Source organism: Crocuta crocuta, unplaced genomic scaffold (assembly GCF_008692635.1).
Source record: "Crocuta crocuta isolate KB4526 unplaced genomic scaffold, BGI_CrCroc_1.0 scaffold216, whole genome shotgun sequence".
Taxonomy (NCBI): Eukaryota; Metazoa; Chordata; class Mammalia; order Carnivora; family Hyaenidae; genus Crocuta; species Crocuta crocuta.
Window position 1 is genome coordinate 6,140,143 of NW_027531504.1, and position 24,676 is coordinate 6,164,818.

General features: G+C 35.8%; 1 protein-coding gene and 1 long non-coding RNA gene across 6 annotated transcripts in view; one reads left to right on the top strand and one right to left on the bottom strand.

The window, feature by feature from the left end:
• Positions 1-24,676, bottom strand: part of VEZT (vezatin, adherens junctions transmembrane protein) — a 66,262-nt gene that overhangs the window by 12,858 nt on the left and 28,728 nt on the right. For 2 of the 5 annotated variants that reach the window (XM_077772294.1, XM_077772297.1), the window contains exons 3-9: positions 22,865-22,951; positions 15,921-16,096; positions 13,059-13,334; positions 10,083-10,220; positions 5,790-5,937; positions 3,631-3,962; positions 931-1,124 (exon numbers count right to left, since the gene is read on the bottom strand). In XM_077772294.1, the coding sequence (XP_077628420.1) occupies positions 931-1,124; positions 3,631-3,962; positions 5,790-5,937; positions 10,083-10,220; positions 13,059-13,334; positions 15,921-16,096; positions 22,865-22,951 (1,351 nt within the window). Of the gene's footprint in view, positions 1-930; positions 1,125-3,630; positions 3,963-5,789; positions 5,938-10,082; positions 10,233-13,058; positions 13,335-15,920; positions 16,097-22,864; positions 22,952-24,676 lie in introns of all 5 variants that reach the window. The other 3 variants (XM_077772293.1, XM_077772296.1, XM_077772295.1) reach the window with 2 other exon arrangements.
• Positions 1,075-22,807, top strand: LOC144238469 (uncharacterized). Its single transcript, XR_013337132.1, has 4 exons — positions 1,075-1,261; positions 11,587-11,665; positions 12,312-12,396; positions 22,683-22,807. It is a non-coding gene; the product is annotated as an uncharacterized LOC144238469 (long non-coding RNA).

Sequence of the window (24,676 nt, forward strand, 5' to 3'; positions counted from 1 at the left end):
GATATAAAATGACTAACAGGATGATAAAGCATTAATCATCTTTGCCAGCAATACAATTTCTATACATAAATCTGATTAATTTTATCATAAAGGGACAAGGGATAAACATGGTATTGGTAACACAAGTTCAGAAATTAATATGCCAAATATATATAATGAAATTAGTGATTAGTAAAAATGGGTCAAATTAAAGCAGTTTTAGGGAAAATTTGAAGATTGCCCATTTGCTTAGCATACAAGGCATTCCAATGTTACCATTAAATAATGGCACTTAATACATTTTAGACCCTCAATAACAAATATGCAGCACCACCTATTATAGCAGTTATTTACTATTTATGAATAACTGAACCGTTTTATTTTAAAAGCAATATTCAATTTCTGGCCCCTAACTATCACACTCATTATTATACTAATGGAAAAAAGAGTTCCTAAAGGTTCTAATTATTAAATACTACCTCTTAAAATCTATTCCTTCATTATTATTATTATTATTTTTAATGTTTATTTTTGAGAGAGAGAGAGACAGAGCACGAGTGGGGAAGGTGCAGAGAGAGAGAGACATAGAATCTGAAGCAGGCTCGTCAGCACAGAGCCAACGTGGGGCTCAAACTCATGGACCACAAGATTATGACCTGAGCCAAAGCTGGACACTTAACCAACTGAGCCATCTAGGTGCCCTTCACTTAAGTCTTTTAAAAGGAGGTATATGATTCAGAGAACTTTAAATTATATTCACTTATTGTTTACAAAATAAGAGCCAGACTTTATATTCAATTTATACGTATAAGTTCAATTTTCTTTTAGTAAATTAAGAAGTTTTGTCATGTCACTTTCATTGTGGAGATGAGAAATCTACCTAATAAAATCCTACTGGAGTGGAGTAAGCATGTCTGACAAGTGTGTATGAAAGGAAGCAGTCATTGGTACCTTTTCTATCTGTGTTTCTTCGGAGCAGTCGGTCCACTTGAGAAATGGCCTCTTCCCAGCAATTGTTGCTTGCCTGAACATGGGGCTGAATCAACTTTAACTTCTGTTCTAGAATTTGGTAAGATTCTGATACTAGTTCTTGTGTTTCTTTAGTACAAACAAGCTTTTCAAGTTCATCTTCAAGAATTATTACCCTGAGTAATAAAGAAAAACAAACTGATTTCTAAAATATTAAGTGGAAAATTTTTAACTCACAAGGCTTATTTATTTAAGAAATAAGCTTAAAAGATGAAGTTCTGGAGATGGAAGGTGGTGATGGCTGTATAACAAGGTATATTTACTTTATGCCATTAAACTATATGCCTAAAAATGATTAAATAATAAATTTAATGTTACATGTATTTTATCACAGTGTTGGAAAAAGCTCATAAAGAGTATCACCTACTCAACACTATTTCTTTTACATATATGAGGCACTTTATTAGCTGAAATGATAAATTAAGCTCATTTTATACTTAATAGGAAAAATAGCTAAATCAGGGAAATTATACATATATATAAATATGACATAAAATCATACTAACATTATATTTATATAATATATATTTATATAAATTATATATATTTATATTATATTATAACTAACATTTTATTTCCATTTTACAGATGAGTAATTAGGTCCAGACAGTGGAAGAAACTTGCCCAGAGTTATACAGCTGTTAGCTGTAAATACGGGCTGAATCTAAGCACAAAACTATAATACTTCAGGCAGATAGTGTTATAAGAATTCAGAAGAGGGGGAAGGTGCTACCAGCTATGGGTACAGACGGGGACTAGCTAAGGAAGAAGTACTTTTGAGGAAGCACTGAAGGACAGGTAAAATTTGAACATGTACAAAAGATGAGAAAGTCCATTCTAAATGGTACATGGGGAAAGGCATTTATGCAGTTTGTACTGAAGGAAAAGAATGAGAAAGACTGAAAGGCAGACAATAATAGAGTTATAGCAAATCCTTTCAAAAGAAAGTTTTATACATACTTTAGTTTATGCTGCTATACTCTGAAACCAGTGCAGATTTTTGGTTAAGGGAGAAAGCAAATATATGCCTCAGAAACATTAATCTGGCAGTGACTCTCTGGAGGCAGGGAGAACAGTTAAAGGGTTAATTCCCTAGTATTGGCAACTGGGAAGAGCAACGGGGACAAGTGAGGAGGAGTGAAACACAAATGTTTAGACAACACTTCTAAATATTTTGTGTAGCAGTGCTATAGAGCATATCAGAGATGATGGTTTGTGACTGGTATACTCTGTTTGAAAGGTGACGTATAATAGCATATATAGAATATTGCATTTTTAAACTGGAGACTTCCTTCCCATGCATAATCCACAGTCTCTGCCCAAAGCACAAAGCCCTTCTTGTTCACGTCCATCCAGTGCAGCCTTTCTCCCCGAGCCATCTTCCCTCACTCTAATGCATTCCATTACGTCCTGTGTAGTTCTGATACTATTGCCAAAAATTCTTTAGAGACTCTAGCTTTGCCTAGTACAACATTTCCACTGAAACTTTTTCCTGACAAAGACCCGACTTTCGTTGCCCACTCAAGTAGAGATTGCCTCATCTCCCATATTCCCTGTGGGAGACAAGACTGAGTCAGGTTAGCATTCATTCATCTACTTTCTTAGGATAGTAGCTAGAGACTAGAGACTGCTGGAACATCACTGCCTCTCAGCTTCTTAATTTCCCCTACCCCTAACCTTAAAGCAGCCTTATATACCTCAGACCTTGAACAGATGGGTACAAACTTACCTCCTCAAAAGATCTCTCACCTTAATTTCCTATTCTTATTCATCATATCCCTCCTCACTCCAGCGAACTAGCCCTTTGATTTTATGGAGACTTCAAATACTTTTGACTTGTTTTATCTTACAAAACTGATTCCTGCTCTCCCCTTCTACTTCTTGCCTGGTATCCAGGGTCAAGTACATCAACTACAATCTCATCAACTCATTGAACTACTATGACCTTCCTGATTACCAACACAACATGAACCCAATCATTCATCTGATCCAGTCCTATACACAAGTATCTGTTACAGAAAAATTTCACTGGAATGACTGGATCCTACATTTGACCAAGGCGGAGTACCAATAATACCAGGCAAAGTAGAAGATAAACAAATATAAACTATGGACCCTGCATTTTACTATTCAACTGGGGCCAAAAAGTTGGTCCTCTGATACAGAAAATGTCCAAATCTGCTTTAATTTTAAAACTTGTCATATGCTATTCTTCAACTATATATAACAGTAGCTCTTACAACTTACTGTTCAGTGCCGGCAGACACTTTTCTTAGACTGCAGTTCCAGTTAAGGGCCCTACTTAGAGAGTTAAAACAAGCCCAGTCTTCATAAACATCGCCATTTCAGCTCTCAAACAGAATGAACACCTGCTTTGTTCTGTTTCTAGGTTTTTGGCTGAAATCAGACAAAGTGAAAACTATAAATGACCCCCCGCCCCTAATTACAGTACTTACAAATCATTCTTTCTCTGCTGCATTCATAGCTATAAACTATCCTTCACGCTGCATGTCTCAATTTTGCTGCTACTTTCTAGCTGGGACACAAGCCAATCATCACAATGGCATGAGAATGAAGCTTGCTGATCATGGGGACATTTTCTTATTTGGCTTCTAAACTTACTCATTCAGCAATGCCTTCAGATGGAGCTGAAAGCTGCGTACTGCTGTGTGAATGTTATTCAGTTCTCTTGACTTCTGCTGAGTTTTGGATAAACGCTGTGGTACTGACTGGTGCTGAGTTTCAAAGTACCGATAAAACTCATAGCTGCGTTTAAGCTCTTCCAAACAGGCAGAATGAGCATGAGGTAGACCTTGAGTCACATCAGATAAAATACGATGAGGCAAAAGTGCTGGAGTAAGTAAGGGCCCAGGAGGTGAATTCGCTGTAGAAAGTAACAGGGCTAACCGTCTGAAGAACTCTGAACTCTGTGCCACCCAGAGTTGAAATAAAACCTAAAAAGAAAAATGGACTACATCAATAAAAAAATTGATCAAAATTCAAAACAAACCACAGATTTGTTTATCTTAACTTCTGGTTAAATTTCTCACTTTATCCAAAGTCATGAATATGGCTGAGCTTGAACTAACCCCTTAAGACTGGTTGAGAATGTTAGATCAAATTATGCAGTCATGGCATGTGGGAACTTCTAATACCAATACAGCATGTAATACCAGTATATATTTTGGAACAGTTTTATCCCAGAAAAGAAGTGTTGATAATGAGATACATGTATTGTAAGTGAATATTCCTTGATGAATTATTTGCGAATTTTACACAAAGTAGAAGACATAGGAATAATGGACCTACAGAAGTCCAAAGAAAAGAGTCAGTGATGCATCCAGAGTTTAGAATTCAGAATTATACCATTTTGGTCTAGGAAATAGCTAAGAAATAACATAGGGGCGCCTGGATGCCTCAGCTGGTTAAGCATCTGACTTCAGCTCAGGTATTAATCTCACAGTTCATGAGCTCAAGCCCTGCTTTGGGTGAGCCCTGCTTCTCTCTCTCTCTCTCTCTCTCTCTGCCCCTTGTGGGATTCTCTCTCTCTCTGCTCCTTTGCTCTGCTCCTTGCTCACTTGCGCCCCCTCTCTTTCTCAAAAAACAAGAACTAAAAATAAACTTCTGTAATCTTACCACACACACAGTTTTTCCAAATTGCTTTCTTTGTTTCTTCCATCATACAATTTTTCTACTACTAATTCCAAAGAATATACCAATCAATCTCATATTACTTAACTTTTTGTTTCCAATATTTGCTGTTGTAGTAATATCATGAACATGCTTTGAGTATATTCTGATTACTTACCTTTAAGCTTAAGATTACTGAAGAATACATATCTTTCTGAAGACTGGTATTAACTGCTAAAGTGACCCAATCTATATATACTTTTATTAGTAGTGTGTGATGTCTCCCTGATCTTCACAAATAATGAATATTATCAACTTTCAATATCCTTGGTAAAATGTCTACTTATTACCAATGAGACTGAATTGGCTATTTCTTTCTTTCTTTTTTTTTTTTTTTTAAGAGAGAAAGAGCACCTGTGAGTGGGGGAGAGGGGTAAAAGGAGAGAGAGAATCTTAAGCAGGCTCCACGCCCAGCGCAAAGCCTGACACAAGGGCTCAATCCCGCGAACCTGGGATCATGACCTGAGCCAAAATCTAGAGTTAGACGCTCAACTGACTGAGCCATCCAGGTGCCCTGAAACTGAATTGGCCATTTCTAGATTTTCCTTCGTGAAGCCAGTTCATGCACCTGACCTATCTCGTTTAGATTTTACATAACTTAGTGCTCTTTATATAGAAAGAATTATATCTACCTTTGTTAAAAATCATTGTAATTTTTTTCATTTAGAAGCTTAATTCTTATAGAGTCAAATATATCTTTTTATGTAGATTTTCCAAGGGAAGATATAGATCTTATACATTCTTTACCCATGTTTGTTAAACAAATAGTCATAAAGTCACTCATAATGGTTTTCTATTAATGTAAATTCACTTATCTATAAACTCTGATTTAAGGCAAGATATGCTTACAGTAAGAATTTTAAGTGTTCTGATATCCTCATGCAATCTTTATGCTGCTCTCAACTTTTAAAGACAGCTTCACAAACATCAGAAAGGCTATTATGATGACTGATCAGCAAACAATAAAAGGAAACAGGTGTCCCGTTTACATTCATAGCAAAGGCACAATCTGAGGGCATCTATCCTTTCTCCCTTTTCTTTTCTCCCACTGGCAGATTACCTTCAGCCCTTTTCTCCCACGGGCAGATTACCTTCAAAGCAGGCAGGCTGAAACCATCTGTAAGGTTATGTGCTTCCTCTTCTGAAATCTGCTCCTCACTGAGGCCCAGGCCCAACTCCTTAAAAGGCACTACACAGATGTAGTTGGTTACATTGTCACTCTCAGAGTTCAGGGGGTAGGTTAAATTAGGTTAAGGCCTTTTTATTAGAAGGATAAAGGGTATAATGAAATCATCCAAAATTACCTGTAGTCAGTCATCTTTATTCCAAACTCTGACTAGAGGTGATTAATGTACATTAAAAAAAAAAAAGAAACCAATTTTAAAATCTATCATATGAACAAACCTCAGGTATCTTACTACTAGTACACTTGTGAATAAAATACCTTTATCTCTAAACAATTAAAAGTTCAACTCTTTACAAGTGCTAAAGTGCTAACTTCGTTATTTTGGACAAGTACCTTTTGAAACTGTATTGTGTACTTCACTGTATGGTGGCTCAGGCCCTTACTACACCGCAGTAAATACTTCTCTCTTCCCCCCTGTGTGCAGGCTGCGCAACACTGTTAGCACTAAGCCTGTTCTATGTAGGCCGTCCCACTCAGACTACTGTTGTTTCCTCTTTCCTCTTCCTCATGGGCATCTATCAACTTAATATGCGATATTTCTCCCCTCAACAGCTTTTGTAAAGAATTATATCCATACAATTCCTAATAATCAACTATTTTTATATTTCCAGCATACTCCTATTTGGTCATATAATAATATTTTAATATAGCACTATAGTAAATACATATTTTATTTAAATATTTTGTAGCTCCATCTGTGAGACTGGTCTAGTTTTTTCTCTACAATACATGTTTTGGTATTGCAATTATAGAATCTTCATAAATAAAGTGATGTAGGGGAGGCTTTCGAACCTTTTCTATGGCCTGAAGTAGGTTTTTAAAAAAACCATAAAGTCATCTGGACCTGGTAATTAAAATTTCCTTTATTCATTTAGTTTTTAAACATGTAATATATTCACAGAATTTAAAATTCAAAAGGTATAAAAAATTCATAAGGTATTTAGGGTACTGTAAAAATTGCTTCCTACCCTTTTAGCCACCCTATTCTCCTAGCTAAAGGCAAAGGGAATCACTGTTATTAGTATCCCTCAAGATAACCTGTGCATCTCTCTTCTTTTGAAGTTCATTTATTTTGAGAGAGAGAGAGGGAGAGCATAAGAGAGAGAGGGAGTTGGGGGGGAGAGAGACAGAATCCCAAGCAGGCTCTGCACTGTCAGCGTGGAACCAGATGCAGGGTTCAAACTCACATGAGATCATGATCTGAGCTGAAACCAAGAATAAGACACTTAAGCCAACTGAGCTACCCAGGTGCCCCTTCTTGTGCATCTTCTGAGATACTTTATGCATACATAAAAGCAAATCCAAATATAAATACGTATGTGGATGTATACACATTTATTCCCTCAGATATACAATCTCCCATATACACAAATAGTCTCATATATATGTATGTGTATATATATGTGTGTGAATGTGTGTATATGTATATACACACACTTTCACGCACAATGGAAGAGTAGTATAAATAATGCGCTTCTTTTTTTTTTTCAACAATTTGGATATCATTCCATAGTAGTGCATCAAGAACTTTATCACTTTTCTACACCTGTAAATTTTCCATTATTTACATAAAACCAGGTGTTTTCTTTCTTTCTTTTTTTTGTAAGTTTATTTTGAGAGAGAAAGGAGGAGGGAGAGAGAGAATGCGTAGGGGAGGGGCAAAGAAAGAGGGGGACAGAGGATCCAAAGTGGGCTCTGTGCTGACAGTAGAGAGCACCATGTGGGGCTCAAACTTACAAACCATAAAAATCATGACCTGAGCCAAAGATGGACACTTAACTGACTGAGCCACCCAGACGCCCCCAGGTGTTTCTTTTTTAAAAGTTGCTGCCACAAAATTGTATATACTATCTCCTTATAATTATTTTAATTTCTTCAATATCTATGGTTACAGCTCTGTTCCCATTACTAATTTTGTATATTTGTACTCTTTTTACTTTGACCAGGCATGTGAGGGTTTATACTGATTGGTCTTTTCAAAGAAATAGTTGGTGGATTCTTTTTCATTTTGATTCCTTAAGGTTTCTCATGTGGTAAATATGTTCTGGTTCCTGCCTACCTCTGAATGTCATCTCATGCCCCAATTCCCAGTTTACTGTGCTCCAGTCATGATGGCCGTTTTGCTATACTCCAGTCATGCTAAAATAACTCCTGTCACAAGATCTTTATACTCACTGGTTTATCAAACTGGAACATAATCTTTCTCCTCATTCAAATATCCTTTTATTTATTTATTTTAATTTTTTGTGCTTATTTATTTTGAGAGAGACAGAGACAGAGTGAGTGGGGCAGGGGCAGAGAGAGAGAGGGAGGCAGAGAATCCCAAGTAGGTTCTGCAATGTCAGCGCAGAGCCTGATGTGGGGCTCGAACCCATAGAACTGTGAGATCATGACCTGAGCAGAAATCAAGAGCGATATGCTTCACCAACGAAGCTACCTAGGCGCCCTAAAATCTCATTTTAAATGTCAACTCTTCGGGAAGGCCTTCCCCCTGTCATCCAATCAAAAGCAGTAACTCACCAATCACTGTCTATTCTATTCTGCTGGGTTTTCATACAACAGATAAGTGAAAATCTTATCTGTTCACTTTTTATTCATTATCTCACCCACAAGAAGTAAGAGCCATGAGTACAAAGATCTTGTTTGTTTGTTCACTCCTGGGTTTCTATTTCTTAGAAAAAGTGACTGGCACAGGAAACTCATAAATTTGCAATCTGTTAGGTTGTCCCTTTCTGTTTCCTTATCCCTCATTAAGCCAGAAGTACTCTGAGGCAGGGACCATGTCTCTTACGTGTACCATCATGTATCTAGTGATTAGCATATTGCTTGGCATGGAGATTATTCTCAATAAATACTTACTGAATGAGTAACTACTTGAAGTTCACATGCCATACTACTGTACCTTTATTTTTTCCCCATATCTTTGCTGCATTATACTTGAATGTAGACTTTTATTATCTTCAAGGTCAACTCCTTGAAAGCATTCTCTGACCCCATAGGCCAAGTATATGCTCTTGCTATGTTGGAAGGCACCCTGGGCACTTCTCCTTTATTATGAATTCCAGCTTATCTTTTGAGTATACTCAAAAGTCTAGCACATAGCAGGCGAGTATTTAGGCAGCAGGGGAATTGAATAGACAAGTTCATGACTAAAATTAAAATGCTTTCAATTTCCAAAGAAGAAGTACAGTTTAAAAAAAAATATGTATATATACATATATATATAGAAAAGGTTTTAAGACATAAGCCCTTTAGTGAAGACACAACTTCACCTCTTACTAGTTGTGTAACACCAAGCAAATCACACAAAATGGAGATTTTATTCAGTTTTTCCATAAAATGGAGATAAGATCTAGCTGGAAAGATGTATGTAAAGACATAATAAAGCACTCTGTAAACATTAAGCATGATATTTATCTGTGCTACAGTACCCCAAATACTGAAGGTACAAAAAGTATTTTTGCACTCCATATACTCATAATTTAACTTAACTATGAATCTTAACTGAAATAAAGATCCTACACACCTTTATTTACCAATTAATAGAATTTCCTGATTTAGTAAACTTAAGTGACATATGTATTATCTTGCAGTCTCTGAGTGTTTATTATACACCAGGCACTATCTAAGCACTTTATATGCACTAACTCATTTGACTCAACAAAACCACAGAAAGAGTATGTTGTTACTGCCATTTTTAAAATGAATAACACGAGGTACAAAGAGTTAAGAAACTTGCTGAAGGTCACCTAGGCAGTAATTGATAGAGCCAAAATTTAAACATAGCCAATCTGACTTGAGAGCCTCTGTTTTTTGAAAGGGGAAGGATTTCCTGTTACCAGCTTATTTCCATGTCATGATGCAAATTTGCGTGTCCAGTAACTTTTAAAAATGTCAGACCTAGCAAAGCCAGGTTCTTCTGACTTTATTTTTTGGACCAGTAAAGGGAGGGGGCGGAGGGCCTTCAAGTTTCTTCCTTGTTGAAATTGAGCCACACGAGAAAACCTTTTTTTCCTGTCTGTTATTGTTATTCCCCCGAGACCGCATTTCCAGTTTTAAAATAGAAGCGATGATGGAAATTAGCTACAAAATAGGCAATCTCAGTTTACACTCAACTTTTACAGGATGCAACTATACTATCTTTACATTCAGGACTCTGGAAGCATATTTATTCTTACATGTAGACAGAAAAGGATATTTTTTCAGCATATATAGGGTAGCGAGCCTTGCTGCTTGAAAGTTGGCTCTTACAGTTCTGTAGACAGCTTTCCGAAGACCGAGGAGATGCTGACTGGGATGCTGTCCAGCTTTATTAAATGGGCAAGCAGCACTGACCCTGTCAAGCAAACTTGAAAAGTAAAATGTGATACAACTGTACAGGTGTCCTAAAGTTTTTGTTTCCTAAATCCATAATTCTATTCAACTTAGACAAAAAAACCCTCCTTTTTCATGGTTTTTATTAGAAAATGATTGTAAATATCCCAACTCAGGTCTTATAAATATCCATTTCCCTGATACATATATAGCCCCCCCTCCAGAAAAAGACAAATGAAAGATTAAAATCTCAAAGAGTAAAGGCTTCTTCTGATATGGAGAAACAATATATTTTAGTCAAAATATGGTAGAAATGTACAATACTTATGTAAGACATTGCAACTTTTTGATATAGACATTCTACCTACTAAAATATACTAAAGTGGTACTATTTTACATTTAATTTTTAAAGCCTGTATCTACAGTAAGTATGAAAACTTTAATTAGAAACACTTTTACATTCTTAATATGCATTTACATATGTTCATCACTCATAGTTTTGGTCACTTGTACAGAACAATGAAAAACTGTAAAAATACATTCTGTACATTCATAAAAGTAGGGTAAAATGACTTACCCACCTGCTGCCACTGGCACTTACCTACTCAAAATGAAGTAGGGGACGCAGAGAGATAACAGGACCAGTGGCCAACAGGGGAATGCAAGTAGAAAGGCAAAGGAAGGGTTACTAGGTAGTAGCATAGCTACTCTCCAAACTATTCAAGAGGAAGCACATCTCATAGTACTTTCCAAAAGATAAATGGGGAGTACCTATTTGCAACAATGATGTATATCATGCTTTTATAAATGAAATGAAGAATGATTTCATATTACATAGCTGTTGGATAATAGTTTTTTCACCTAACCAGTAATCTCTCCCAATAGCAATAGAAAATACTGAAATTTATACATTTCTTATACTATAACTATACACCAATTTGTAAAACAAGATATCTAACTCAAAACTTTTAAAATATTAAAGCAGACTATAATGTATTCAGGCATTAAAAATCTTTAAAAAAAAACCCCAAAAACCAGAGGACAAATGACTGATAGGCTTATTTTTAATTAATTAGTTAATTAATTGATTTTCTTAAATAGTTTATTGTCAAGTTGGTTTCCATTGATAGGTTTATTTTAAAATAAGGGAATGAGGCAAAGAATTTAACCATTCTTTAAATGAGAAAAGAAGCAAAGAATGGTTAAATTCTTTGCCAGAGAGGACAAACTGAGACAGAACAAAACAGCACAGGTTTTCAATATATGGCACTATTGTGTGTGTTCCATTTTACTAATAAATCAGTTTTAAAGATGAAAATATTTCTAAAAAAGTTATGATTCAAGATTTATTGTTACTCATAATTTTTCTCAATCCATTATCCAATTAGATGAAGACAAGCCAAACAATTTTTTCCAACATTTCTTTTGCCTCACTGCATGTCAATGGATAGGAATCATAATCTGGAGGTAAGTCATGTGTAGCTGTCCCATGTTAGCTCTTCATGCCAATTCTAGACATAATTCTATAATGTAAGTTGGAAAATGACAAAAAGCACAGAATCCTCTATATGTGCCTAAGCATTAATTGGACACATACCCACTTAGCTTAACCAGTCAGTCTTCTCAGTGAAATACTGTACAAATCACGAAAGTAAAGGAGCTATTACTTAGCACTGTTTTCAACTTTTAAAATCTAATGCTCAAACAACTTAATATTTGTTATGCTCTATCAACAAGTAGACTTTAACTACAACAGAGGACAAATATTTCTCTCTTCTGTCTTGGGATTGTTTAAATCCTGCTGTTCTAAAACACAACAGAGTGAAGAATGAGTGACTACTGGAGATTCTTTCACTTCCCTGTTCAGTGATTTTCCAGAGAGAGCTTTTCCATCAGGACTCTTTAAGTGCTATTCTAGAGCACAGCAAGGTGAAGAATGAGATGACTACCCAAGGTTCTTCTGCTCTCCCTTTTTGTCATTTTCCAGATATAAGTAATTAAAGGTAATAATCACTCTTCACCATATACTTACTTTCTCCCACCTACAGACTGCAAAGGTTATATAAATTAAATAAATGATTAAACATACTACAGTATTACTGTCATTTGTTAGTTTTCAGCAGGGAGCCTACTGGACCAGAAACCAGCTCTGGAGTCAGATGGAATGGACCTGAACCTTTGCTCTACCATGTGTAACTGTATGCTCTCAGTTGTATACAAGATTACCTAGTATAGTAGTTGGAACGTAATTGATGCTTAATAAATATAACTATCCTTTTAATAACAGAAAAAATATCCTATATATCCTATACCTTAATATTTAATTAAGACTAGACTAGATTGGGGAATATTTAATTTCCTGTGGGAATGGAATATTTGCTTGATATTCTGAGAGTATCAGTGCCATATCTACTAATGTTTACCTAAAGAATATTATTAATGCATGTCAAAATTTTTCAAAATGAATTCAAGTCAGATACATCTATCATTTAAACTGAGGAAAGAGAGTGTTTGGCAGAGAGTAAAGGAAACAAATATTTGTTGGGTAATTTTGGATGCCAGATTCAATGTTAGGCTCTCCCTGTATATTAACTCATAATAAAGTCACATGGTAACACAGAAATAATTATGATTCTCTAAGCTCTTTGGTTTCTCAAAGTAGATAAGCAGAATCATATTATATATTAAATCTAGCATATAATGTGTTACTCCTTCACAGTTAACAGACTTTAATAAGCGCTAAAGAGAAAATTTACATTTTTCTGTAAATGCAACACAGACATGAAAATAGATAAGTATTCTAATTTAACTATGTAGTAGGAAAGAATTATTTAAAAAATAAAATGAAATATGAACTCACAGTGTAAATCCTCTAGAAATGACTTCAGTTTCTTGAATGAGACGTAAAGCTTTTCTCACAAGGTTGGTAAAAGCTCGGCTATTTGTTGCTGTATCTTCTAAGCGGACATTGTATTTTTTTAGAGTTACTTGTAGTTTGGCTGTCCTCCATAATCTCAAAGCTCTTATAATCAGATAAACAAATAGGATCACTCCCCATATCAGCCAGGAAGATATAATCCACCAAGTGGGAAGCATAATGAGCAAACTAATGAAGGCAAACAGCACCGAGACATCCCTATAACAGAGAAACCAAGAAACACGATATCCATCAGACTAGAGAAAGATTTGTTACGTTAAGTCTGTATTTTAGGTTTGTTAAAATAGGTGCTAAAATGCTAGTAGCTTCTTTGTAAAGTAAGACTTTAAAAAATAACATTTAAACAAGTAATGTGAAATAATTTAAAAGTATCTAGCAACTAAATAATGGTGCTTAGGTATTAAAATCTAAGCTAGTAAGTTTAGGTTAAAGAATGTAAGAAGTAAGTGTCTTCTGAAATGACTTTTTTTTTTAATATGGACTCTTCTAACCTAAAAACTAAGTACAGAGTTTAAAATCCAATTTTACAACTGATGAATGGATAAACAAGATGTGGTTTACATATATAATGGAATACTACTTGGCAATGAGAAAGAATGAAATCTTGCCATTTCCAGCAATGTGGTTGGCACTGGAGGGCATTACGCTAAGTGAAATAGGTCAGTCAGAGACAGTTACCATTTGTTTTCACTCATATGTGGATCTTGAGAAACTTAACAGAAGACCATGGGGGAGGAGAAGGGAAAAAAAAATTACAGAGAGGGAGGGAGGCAAACCATAAGAGACTCTTAAATACGGATAACAAACTGGGTTGATGGGGGTGGGGGAGAGAGGAAAGTGGGGGATGGGCATTGAAGAGGGCACTTGTTGGGATGAGCACTAGGTGTTGTATGGAAGCCAATTTGACAATAAGTTGTATTTAAAAAATCAAAAAATAAAATCCAATTTTACAAATTTAAACGTAAAAATAATTTTACTAATTTTTAACATTACAATACATTTTAATATTAAGATACGAGTTCTTTTACCAAAGTCAGACTTTAATTATTTGCACTAAACAAATATCTCAAGAAAATATAAGCATTTTTCCAATTAGAAATTATACTTGAGTAATTGTTTCAATAAAAGTCATCTAATATTAAATCATCACCATCATAAATCTGGAATACACATACTGCAGCCAATAATATGCACATACTTTGTACTTTTTCACTGCTTTAACTAAGTAAAAGTATATATGAAATATTTAAAATCTAGGCCAATTACAAATCTATTGACTAAAATACATCTTTTAAGCAATGAAGTCTTTGATAAAAATGTAATAAGAAAGAAGTGAATATACAGAGATGTGCCTTAGAAAAATATCCAAAAAAACAGCATCAATAATACTCGAAGACAGTTACAATCAAATTATAAAGAAAGTCGCATGTAAGAATGCTTCCTAATAAATATCGACCTGTCCTAATTTCCCTTGGAATCCTTTACTTTCAAGTGATATTGCTAATATCATAAAGCAAAATCTTATCCTATACTTTCATGCATTAATAGCAAAGTCTAAAAGTATTTATAGGCCTCAGGGTTGCTTAATCACACCTGTGGCTAAAGGAAACTTAAAAGTTAGAGCTGTAAAATTCTTAAAACCCCTGGTTCCTTCTAACAGCTCCTTGCATTTTTAGATTTGTAAAGTATAAGATTCTTTACCCCATCATGATGGTGAGTGACTACAGATCTCTGCTACCCCTTACAATATGAAGCATCTGTCAACATGACAAGAAAGATAAATTCAGAACACTGAGGCCAATGTTATGTAATCGTCTATATAACTTGAATAGTTCAAGCAATGATTTTGTTCATTTAATAAACCCATACTTTAAAGTTCAGTTCTGTGTGTGTATACATATATGTATAATTTTATATATATGTGTGTATTGTGTGTGTGTATATATGGATATATATATGGATATACATATATGGATATGGATATATATATATGGATATATATATAAATATATAAAATCCCTTTTTGATATTCATGGCCTGGGACTTCTGCATTAGGAAAGTTTTAGGACTGAATTGTCAGTCTATATTCCTTATGGCTTCTCAGCCAACAAAACAAGAACTGACTGTTTACTTCCATGTCCCATTCTATTTTTGATGTCTCTACAATGTGTTTATGACATAATTTATGAACTTTAAAAAAACATAAAGAGCTAGCGGCTAGGACTGCATGCACACATGCGTATAGGTGTATGGGTAAGAGAGATTCTTAATGTACATTATGCCTGCTCGTTGGGTTATTAAACACAGAGCTAATTATACTGAATTAAAAATACATAAAAATTGGATGTTTTTCCAGCTTCATTTTAAATAGTATTTATTCTAGAAACGTACTTAAAAGAAAATTTTCTTAATGTTTTATTTATTTCTGAGAGAGACAGAAAGAGAGACAGCATGAACAGGGGAGGGTCAGAGAGAGAGAGAGGGAGATACAGAATCTGAAGCAGGCTCCAGGCTCTGAGCTGTCTGTCAGCACAGAGCCCGACGTGGGGCTCAAACCCATGAACCGCGAGATCATGACCTGAGCCAAAGTCGGACGCTTAACTGACTGAGCCACCCACCCAGGTGCCCCTGAGAAAGGTACTTTTTTAAAAACCTCTGGGTCATCCTTAATTACAATGTTAAAATGCATGGAATGTTTATAATTTACAATAGAGAGCATGATAATGGATTTCCTCTGCTAATACTGTATATGTAAGCAAAGGATAGATGTTTTCTGGACAGTACCAAATATTAGGGGTTGCCAGGGAGCAAAGCGTTGGAAGGTGTCCATTTTCCTGTTGTTGAGGTTGCCCTGCAGACAGGATACTAGGATCAAGTAGCTCAATCAGCTCCACATCCTCTTGTAACAGGACTTCCTGTTGCAGGATGGTATGTAGTGAGTCGAGTCGGAATCCAATATCCTTGTCATTGAAAAACCCAAAGAGAGGCATTAATACAGACATAATTTTGTATCAGATGCTAAGCTCCTAATGTACTAACAAAATTTAGGGGTACTACATATTTTTTCCCAGTAGCCTCCAAGAGGAAGATACAACAGTCCAATCTATCTTTAGTATGATGTATATGGGGTTTAAGTTTCACTGTAAATGTGAAACAATAAAGATTGAGATGGACATTATTGAGCCACCAGATGTGACAAATTTTTATAAAAGAAATGTGAATAACTATAGATTAATAACCCAGTCTAGTTAAGCCTAATTAATTAAACTGCTGAAACAGAGCATGGGAAGTATAATCCTGTAACATAAGATGCTGCCCCTGGATACTATAACAATATAGCCAAAATGTAAGAATTACATCAGCAGGATCAAGGCCTTCTAAAAATGGACAAACACAACATTAAGGAATATAATGCAAAACCACACTAATATGTGCATAGCACTTTATAGTTTACAAAATGCTTTCACATATTGATATATGTGCTCATTTATTCCTTCTTCTTTTCCTTCTGTCCATCTATCAAGAAATATTATATATACCAGGCACCATGCTTGAGACCTAGGGTACAAAAAATGAACAAAACATTCAAGTCTCTACTCTTAAAGAGTTCACAGTTGAATGAAGAGGACTGAAAAGTAAACAGTTACAATACAATGTGCAAAGAGGTGCAATGAGGTATACCTGGAATTATGAAAATGGTACAGAAGAACCAAAATTTGTAACGAAGCCCAAGAAAGGAAAAGAGGTGATGCCTGAGCTGAGTCTTAAGGCATGAACAAGAACTGACCAGATGAAAGACTTGGAAGAGGGAGATGGGAAGAGCAAAAGCCTCTCTAGAACCGCAAGTCACCGCTTTTAGTTTTACATACAATGTACATGTTAAGAAGGTGAGAGATGAGGGGTGCCTGGCTGGCTCAGTCAGAGGAGCATGTGACTCTCAGTCTTGGGGTTGTGAGTTTGAGCCCCAGGTTGTGGAGATCAGTTAAGTAAATAGACTTAAAAACTAAAAATAAAACAAAAAGGGTGAGAGATGAAGTAGCAATGGTAGAGTACATAAGTTAACTTTCACAGTCACCCTGTGATGTACATTTTCATCCTTCTCTCGATTCTATAGAGGAGAAAACTAAAGCCCAAAGAGATTAAATAATTTCCTAGAACTCTGATTTCAAATCCTAAGTCTTTGGTAGTCAATTATACTTCCCTATATACAGTCTGCCATATGACAAAATTTGAAGTTTTATTATGCATTGCATTTAAGAACAGAATGATTCTATTTTAAGAAAAAAAAAAGAACTTTTAATGGATAAGGCATTTAGCAATTAAAGTAAAACCAATTAGATCTAGGGTTTGAAGGCAATGGGTTTGCTCTTCTTAGCCAGTTAATCATTCCCACACAAGAGCCTACCCTGCCCTAGCTCCTCATAATGGGAACTTACTAGGAAGTGATCCAAATATCCAACTATGATAGCATGTCCTCTTGATTGTGGGTTATGAATCACTTTTAGAGAAGGAGAAGAATATTTTTAATATCAGTCTCATATGGATATATTGATTTTCTGTTCTTTTTTTAAGTAAGCTCTATGCCCAGTGTGGGGCTTGAATCATGACCCCATGATCAAGAGTCATATCTACCAACTAAGCCAGCCAGGCACCCTTTTTATGATTTTCAGTAATAGAAAACAAGAACATCTTGGAATGCTTGTCTTCCTTTTAGCCTGGTATTATTATTATTATTATCACTTTTACCATCTACTGACACACCTTGCATGTACCTATGTATCACTTTTGTTTCATATTTGAAACACTGTTTCTTCTCTTCTTTTTCCCTTTTCTCTCCTTTTTTTTTTTTTTTTTTTTTTTTNTGTACAGCACAGTGATTTGACCACTCTATACATTATGCCATGCTCACTACAAGTGTAGCTACCATCTGTCACCATACAGTGCTGTTACAGTTAGCACTGACTGAACTCCCTATGCTGTGCCATTCATCCTTGTGACTTGTTCATTCCATACTGGAAGACTGAACCTCCCACTCCCCTTTACTCATTTTGCCCACCCCTCTGGGAACCATGTTTGTTCTCTGTATTTATGGGTCTGTTTCAGTTTTGTCTGTTTTGGGTTTTAGATTCCACATATAAGTGAATTCATATGGCATTTATCTTTCTCTGTCTGAATTATTTCATTGAGCATAATAACACCCTCTAGGTCCATCCATGTTGTTGCACATGGCAAAATCTCATTCTGGTTTTTTTTTTAATGTTTTATTTATTTATGAGAGAAGAGAGAGTGAGAGAGAGAGAGAGAGAGAGTGCGCGTGAACAGGGGCAGGGTCAGAGAGAAAGGACACAGAATTTGTCAGACACAGAATTTGAAATAGGCTCCAGGCTCTGAGCTAGCTGTCAGCACAGAGCCCGACATGGGACTCGAACCCATGAACCGTGAGATCACGACCTGAGCTGAAGTCGGATGCTTAACTGACTGAGCCACCCAGGTACCCCGATTTCATTCCTTTTTTATGGCTGAGTAAGATTCATTATATATACACATAAAGAATATTTATATGGAATATTTATACCATTTATATGAACGTATATAAATGGTATATATATGTGTGTATGTGTGTATATATGTATATATATACACCATTTCTTCTTTATCCATTCATCTATTGATAGATACTTAGGTTGTTTCCATATCTTGGCTATTGTAAATAAATCAGCAATAAACATAGGGGTGCATTTATCTTTTCAAATTAGTATTTTTGTTTTCTTTGGGTAAATAACCATTAGTGAAACTACTGGATTGTATGGTATTTCTATTTTTAATTTTTTGAGGAAACTTCATACTGTTTTTCACAGTGGCTACACCAATTTACATTCCCACCAACAGTACATGACAGTTCTTTTTTTTCCACATCCTTGTCAACATTTATTATTTTTTGTCTTTTTGATACCAGCCATTCTGAGCGGTATACGGTGACATCTCGTTGGGGCTTTGATTTGTATTTTCCTGATGATTAGGGATGCTGAACATCTTTTCATGTGTCTCTTGACTCTTCTTAGAATCATGATTCTAACATTAGGAACCAATTAATTGATACTCCACTCCACTTTCATAAAAAGAGCACAATTCACGTTATACTACTGTTAGGGTTAGGGAAGGGGTAGAAGCAAGGAGGGCAGAAGGAGGAACACAGCAGCTTTTCACGTAATTTTTAAAATAAATCCCCACATACTGGTCTTATTATTTGATTTGGATTCCACACACACAGAGATATTAAAACATTAAGTATTAAAAATCAAGTTTTTGCTACAAAAGCTTTAAATCATACCTTTTATGAGACTGCAATCTACTTACATAGGGGTAAGTTTAAAGAAGCCTAACTAAAGGAAGGCTAAGGCTCACAAAGAGGGGGAAAGCTATTAAGACAGAATGGGAGCTTTCCCTCTTCATAGCCCCTTATATAGATATGCTGCTTAATCAGGTACACACTTTCTTTAACACCATCCTTGGCATCAGACCTGTTTGCAAAACTGGGATAATGTTTCCCCAAAACCATTGTGCTTTGAGGCAGTATTAATTGCTTTAGAAATATGAGATTCAAGAATGTGACAAACTATCTACAATCACCTATAAATACAGATAAACCTGAAAAGGACCAAGACACTCTAAACAATTAAAGAAGTATTATCTAGTGACTAGTCTGTCTCTACAAAATAAGAACTTGAACTGTATTCTGATCACTATAGCTATAAAATTAAATCAGATTACATTGATGAATTAAGTTGTTTCTTAAGGATAAATTATAAAATTGTACATTAGTCTTTAATTATAAAAATGAGAACTGCTGAAAATAGTGAAACTGCTGCAATATGCCAATCAAACTAGTGGGAAACCAGACACCTGCTATATTAAGAAACATCTTGCAATAGCCCTATTTGGACTAAGGTCCAAGTGTCAAACAAGTGAAGAGACTTAAAAGCTACTAAATGATTGACTAGATAATTTAGATATCATCTATACAGTCGGATGCTCTGTGTTGTGGGGAAGTGCACTATGTGAACTCTGGATCACCCTCAACAAGTTTGAGTGCCAAGACCTAGTTACTATCTAGGTTTATATCCTGGTTCCACATCTTAAGTTAATAACTTCTCTGTTCCAGTTTCCTCATCTGCAAAATGAGGATAAGAATAGTATGTACTTCAATAGTACCTACTATGAAAATTAAGTAAGTCAATATTTATACAATATATAGTGTCTGGGGCATAGTAAGTACTTGCATATTAAGTACTATGTAAGTGTTAGCTGTTAATGTTGTTAGTACACAAGAAATAATTAAAACACAATAAAGAAAAGCGCCATTGTACAATACATAAACTTAAAACACAGCGTGGATAATTGTTACTGCAGTGTTGAAGAAAATAAGAGATCCGACAGGCTGAAGTTTGTGGGAAAGGCCTTAAGGAAGAGCTAGGACTGCTTACTGAGCAGACTGCAGTAACAGAGGAAAAATGGAAAGGATTTCACCACCGTGTAACAGCACAAACACAGACATGCAGAATAAGTATGAAATAAAAGAAAAGGAAGACTGGGTTGGCTGATGAAAATAATATTGATGGATAAGGCTGGAAAGGTAGTCTGTGGCCAAATTATACAGACTCTTTGGACTTGATTTGATGGGTAATGGTGATCTTTTAAGGATCTAAACAGGAAAATGATGTGAGAAGGTAACTCAGGAAGATTTCTGCCTATATGGAATGAAAGGGTATGAGAAGCACAGCTCAAAAAGAATAGAGAGATTTCTGTTTTTACCCCAGGAATGGAGAAGGGAACTATGTATGTGTCAATATATTTCAATGATCTTACATAGTTTTTTAATACATTGTTCTGTTTCATAAAGCTGATAAGGATCAAATGAGTTAACATGTGTGAAAGCACTTTACAGGCTAAAAAGTGCTTCGAAAGTGCTAATACCACTACCACTATAGTTTCTATAAAAGAACTTTTTTTTAATCTTTAAGAAGTATTTTAATAAAAAGTCACAATGGCAAAAGGTTCAGATATTATGGAGCAACTGCCAGTACTCTAATAAAAGGAAAAAGAGATTGGTTCAATATCTGTATAGCTAATAAAATTTTAAATATGTCTAACAAAGGGAAGAGTCAAGCATCTGACGCCAGAAGCCAACAGGGTAATTCCTTGTTCCATTACTATTAAATGACTTCTTTGGTAAGTACTTCCTACAGTTCTCTATAATGTAGGCATAAAAGGGATGCATAGAGAAGCTGGCACTTTACAGTGAAACGTGTGGCCAGTGACAAAGAACCAAGAATGAAAAGATCAGGACTATACAGACTCTGATTAAACCACAGACAAATGCATATGGATTTGTATACCTTACCACAGTCCTAGGATCACTGAAGAAGGAGGATGGCTCCACCTGGATAGAGATGATATTCTACGTAGGTGACAAGACACTTCATTGACCTTCTCAACATACCTACAAGATGAAACCCTGAACAGAGAACTTGCCCATTTGGATTGCTAAAAAAGTAATTTTAGTCGGTCAAAGCATAACACTCAAGCTAGTGAAGCACTATGTTATAATGGAGAACTGAGGCTTGGAAACAAGAGACCTGAATTCAAATTCTAACTCTATAACTTTCTAGCTGAACATTCTTGAACAATTCACTTAGTAAGTATTCTTAAACCAAACTGAACTGTCTGAATCTCAGACATTTGGAAATCTTACCATTTCCAATTAGAAAAATGCACTAAACTTTATAGTGTTTGAAGTAGCAAATCAAAATGTGAAAGCACTTTGTAAACATCTCCTTAAAATGGTAATTTACAAGAATGATAAGGCCAGCAGAAGATCCTGAAATCTGCCTACTTGTAACTTGATCACTCTCTGAGAGCGATGAGAACTTTCAATTTTTTAGCTATACTACCTAGATTTTGCATTGCTTAAGATGTACAAAATTGAAGCATTCCCTCTTGGGGGTCATAGGTCAAACACCAGATATATTCCAGCAGAGAGCAGGGAAAAAAAAAAAAAAAAAGCAAGCCTCATGGGAATCAAAAAGAGTCTCAATGGTCACAATTTCAAGTCTTTGGGAAATTCTGTGATTATTAGTCTTGGGAGGCTAAATTTTACAAATGAAGTTGTCAGAGAATTATAGATTAATGATAAATTAGAGGGGAACCACTTTGATTCTGTCCAAACTCTGTAATCATAGACAATGGGATAAGGATACAGATAGTCAATAAGGGGGGGGGAAAAAGGATATAGTCAAGCTCCTAATAAAAAAAAAAAGATCCCGCTAAATGATATATTATCTTCCCTAATGCGAGGAATATTTGTCAATGGAGGAAGATGGCAGCAGGAAATTAGTAATCTAACAAATAAGGTTTTAATAACTACTAGAATATTCCATTCTGAATGGCTAAATAACCTCTTAGAAGAGCTATGAAATAATACTAAATTAAGTCCAAATTCAAGATTGACAATTATTAAAGAATTTCTTCTTCTTCTTTTTTTTTTAGGTGATACAAACAAACTTCATTTAAATGCTTCATGAATCATGTAGTCTCCTTTCAAAGAACTTCCCAGAATTTAGAATTAATCATTGCCCAAATCAGTAGCAACACAAATTCTCATTCATTGCATTGTCATTAATAAACTGGAGCCCTGAAAACTGACTAAAAGAAATAGAGCAAACACTTACCAACTTGTGAAGTAAGTCATCTTTCTTATTGTACTGAGAAAAAATCCAACTTTTAATGGTTTCAGCCACTTTTAACAGGATGCTTCGCTGAAGGAGATTAATGAGATTACAGAAGATGTATTAAACCACACCCAAACAGCAGAAACACTTCAAATAACTTACTTTTTAAAAAACTTTAATGTTTATTTATTTTTGAGAGAGAGCATGAGTGGGGAAGGAGCAGAGAGAGAGGAAGGCACCAAATCCAAAGCAGATTCCAGGCTCTGAGCCATCAGCACAGAGTCCGATGGGGGGGCTCGAACTCATGAACCATGAGATCATGACCTGAGCTGAAGTTGGACACTTAACCAACTGAGCTACCCAGGCGCCCCTCAAATAACTTACATCTAATTAACCAAAATTTTTATTAGACAAAGGGAGGAAAAAACTCATCTAGGTTATATCCTTTGTCAGTATGTCTCAGACTCCTTAATAGTTCTCAGATTTACTTGCACATCAGAATCACCTGGAGATTTTAGTTAGAAACATATTTTTGAGTCCCCAAACTAAAGGTTCAGATTCAGTAGGTTTGGAATGAGACCTGAAAAGCAGATTAAAAAAAAATTTTTTTTTAATGTTTATTTAATTTTGAGAGAGAGAGAGGCAGAGTGTGAGCTGGGGTGGGGGTGGGGGCAGGGGCAGAGAGAATGAGGGAGACATGGAATCTGAAACAGGCTCCAGGCTCTGAGTTGTCAGCACAGAGCCCGACGTGGGGCCTAAACCCACGAACTGTGAACTTGTGACCTAAGCCAAAGTCAGATGCTTAACCTGAGCCAGCCAGGTGCCCCAAGAAGCAGATTTTTAAAAGAGCACTCAGAAGTTATCTTGATGCAGCTCATTTGTCTTGGGCACACTATACACATTAAAATTAAATATATTTTAATGAAAACCATAGGGTGTTCCAAGTTCTCAAATACTAAGAACATTTCACTCCACAATGCTAACACAGATATTTTAATCAATTTTAGAAAAAGTGTCTCATTGAAATAAGTTACATCATTGAACCAACCAAAAATTCAATTTCTCTTAACGTTAATAGCCCATTTCCTTTGTATGTAGTAAATGCAGTTTACATTCACTGAGTGATTACTATATCCTGGGTACTAAAAAAGGGTCATAGGAACAAAGATAAATACATATAACTGCTGTTTTCAAAATCTTAGAAGAGACAGTGAATAATTACAAATCAATGTAAAGTCTGGGAAAGCGTTGGGAAAAGATGGCAAGAGGCATTAACGCTGAAGTTATGCCCCAACAGATGAGCAAGAATTTAACAAAGGAGGGAAGAACACTCTGGGCAAGGGAACAGAGTATGTAAAGGGGACAGCCATGTAACCACACACCATGGTCACAGTGGAATAGTCTGGGCTATGACCCAAGGGAAGAAGGGAATAGTAATGAACACTGAGAGGGATTTTAAAGAACTTTGGTCTTACTTCTCCAAAGAGGACATCCAGATGGCCAACAGACACATGAAACGATGCTCAGCATCCCTCCTCATCAGGGAAATACAATGCAAAACCACACTGAGATACCACCTCATGCCGGTCAGAGTGGCTAAAATGAGCAAATCAGAGAACTCTAGATGCTGGCGAGGATGTGGAGAAACGGGCACCCTCCTACACTGTTGGTGGGAATGTAAACTGGTACAGCCCCTCCGGAAAACAGTGTGGAGGTTCCTCAGGAAACTAACAATAGAACTCCCCTATGACCCAGCAATAGCACTGCTAGGAATTTACCCAAGGGATACAGAAATGCTGAGGCATAGGAGCA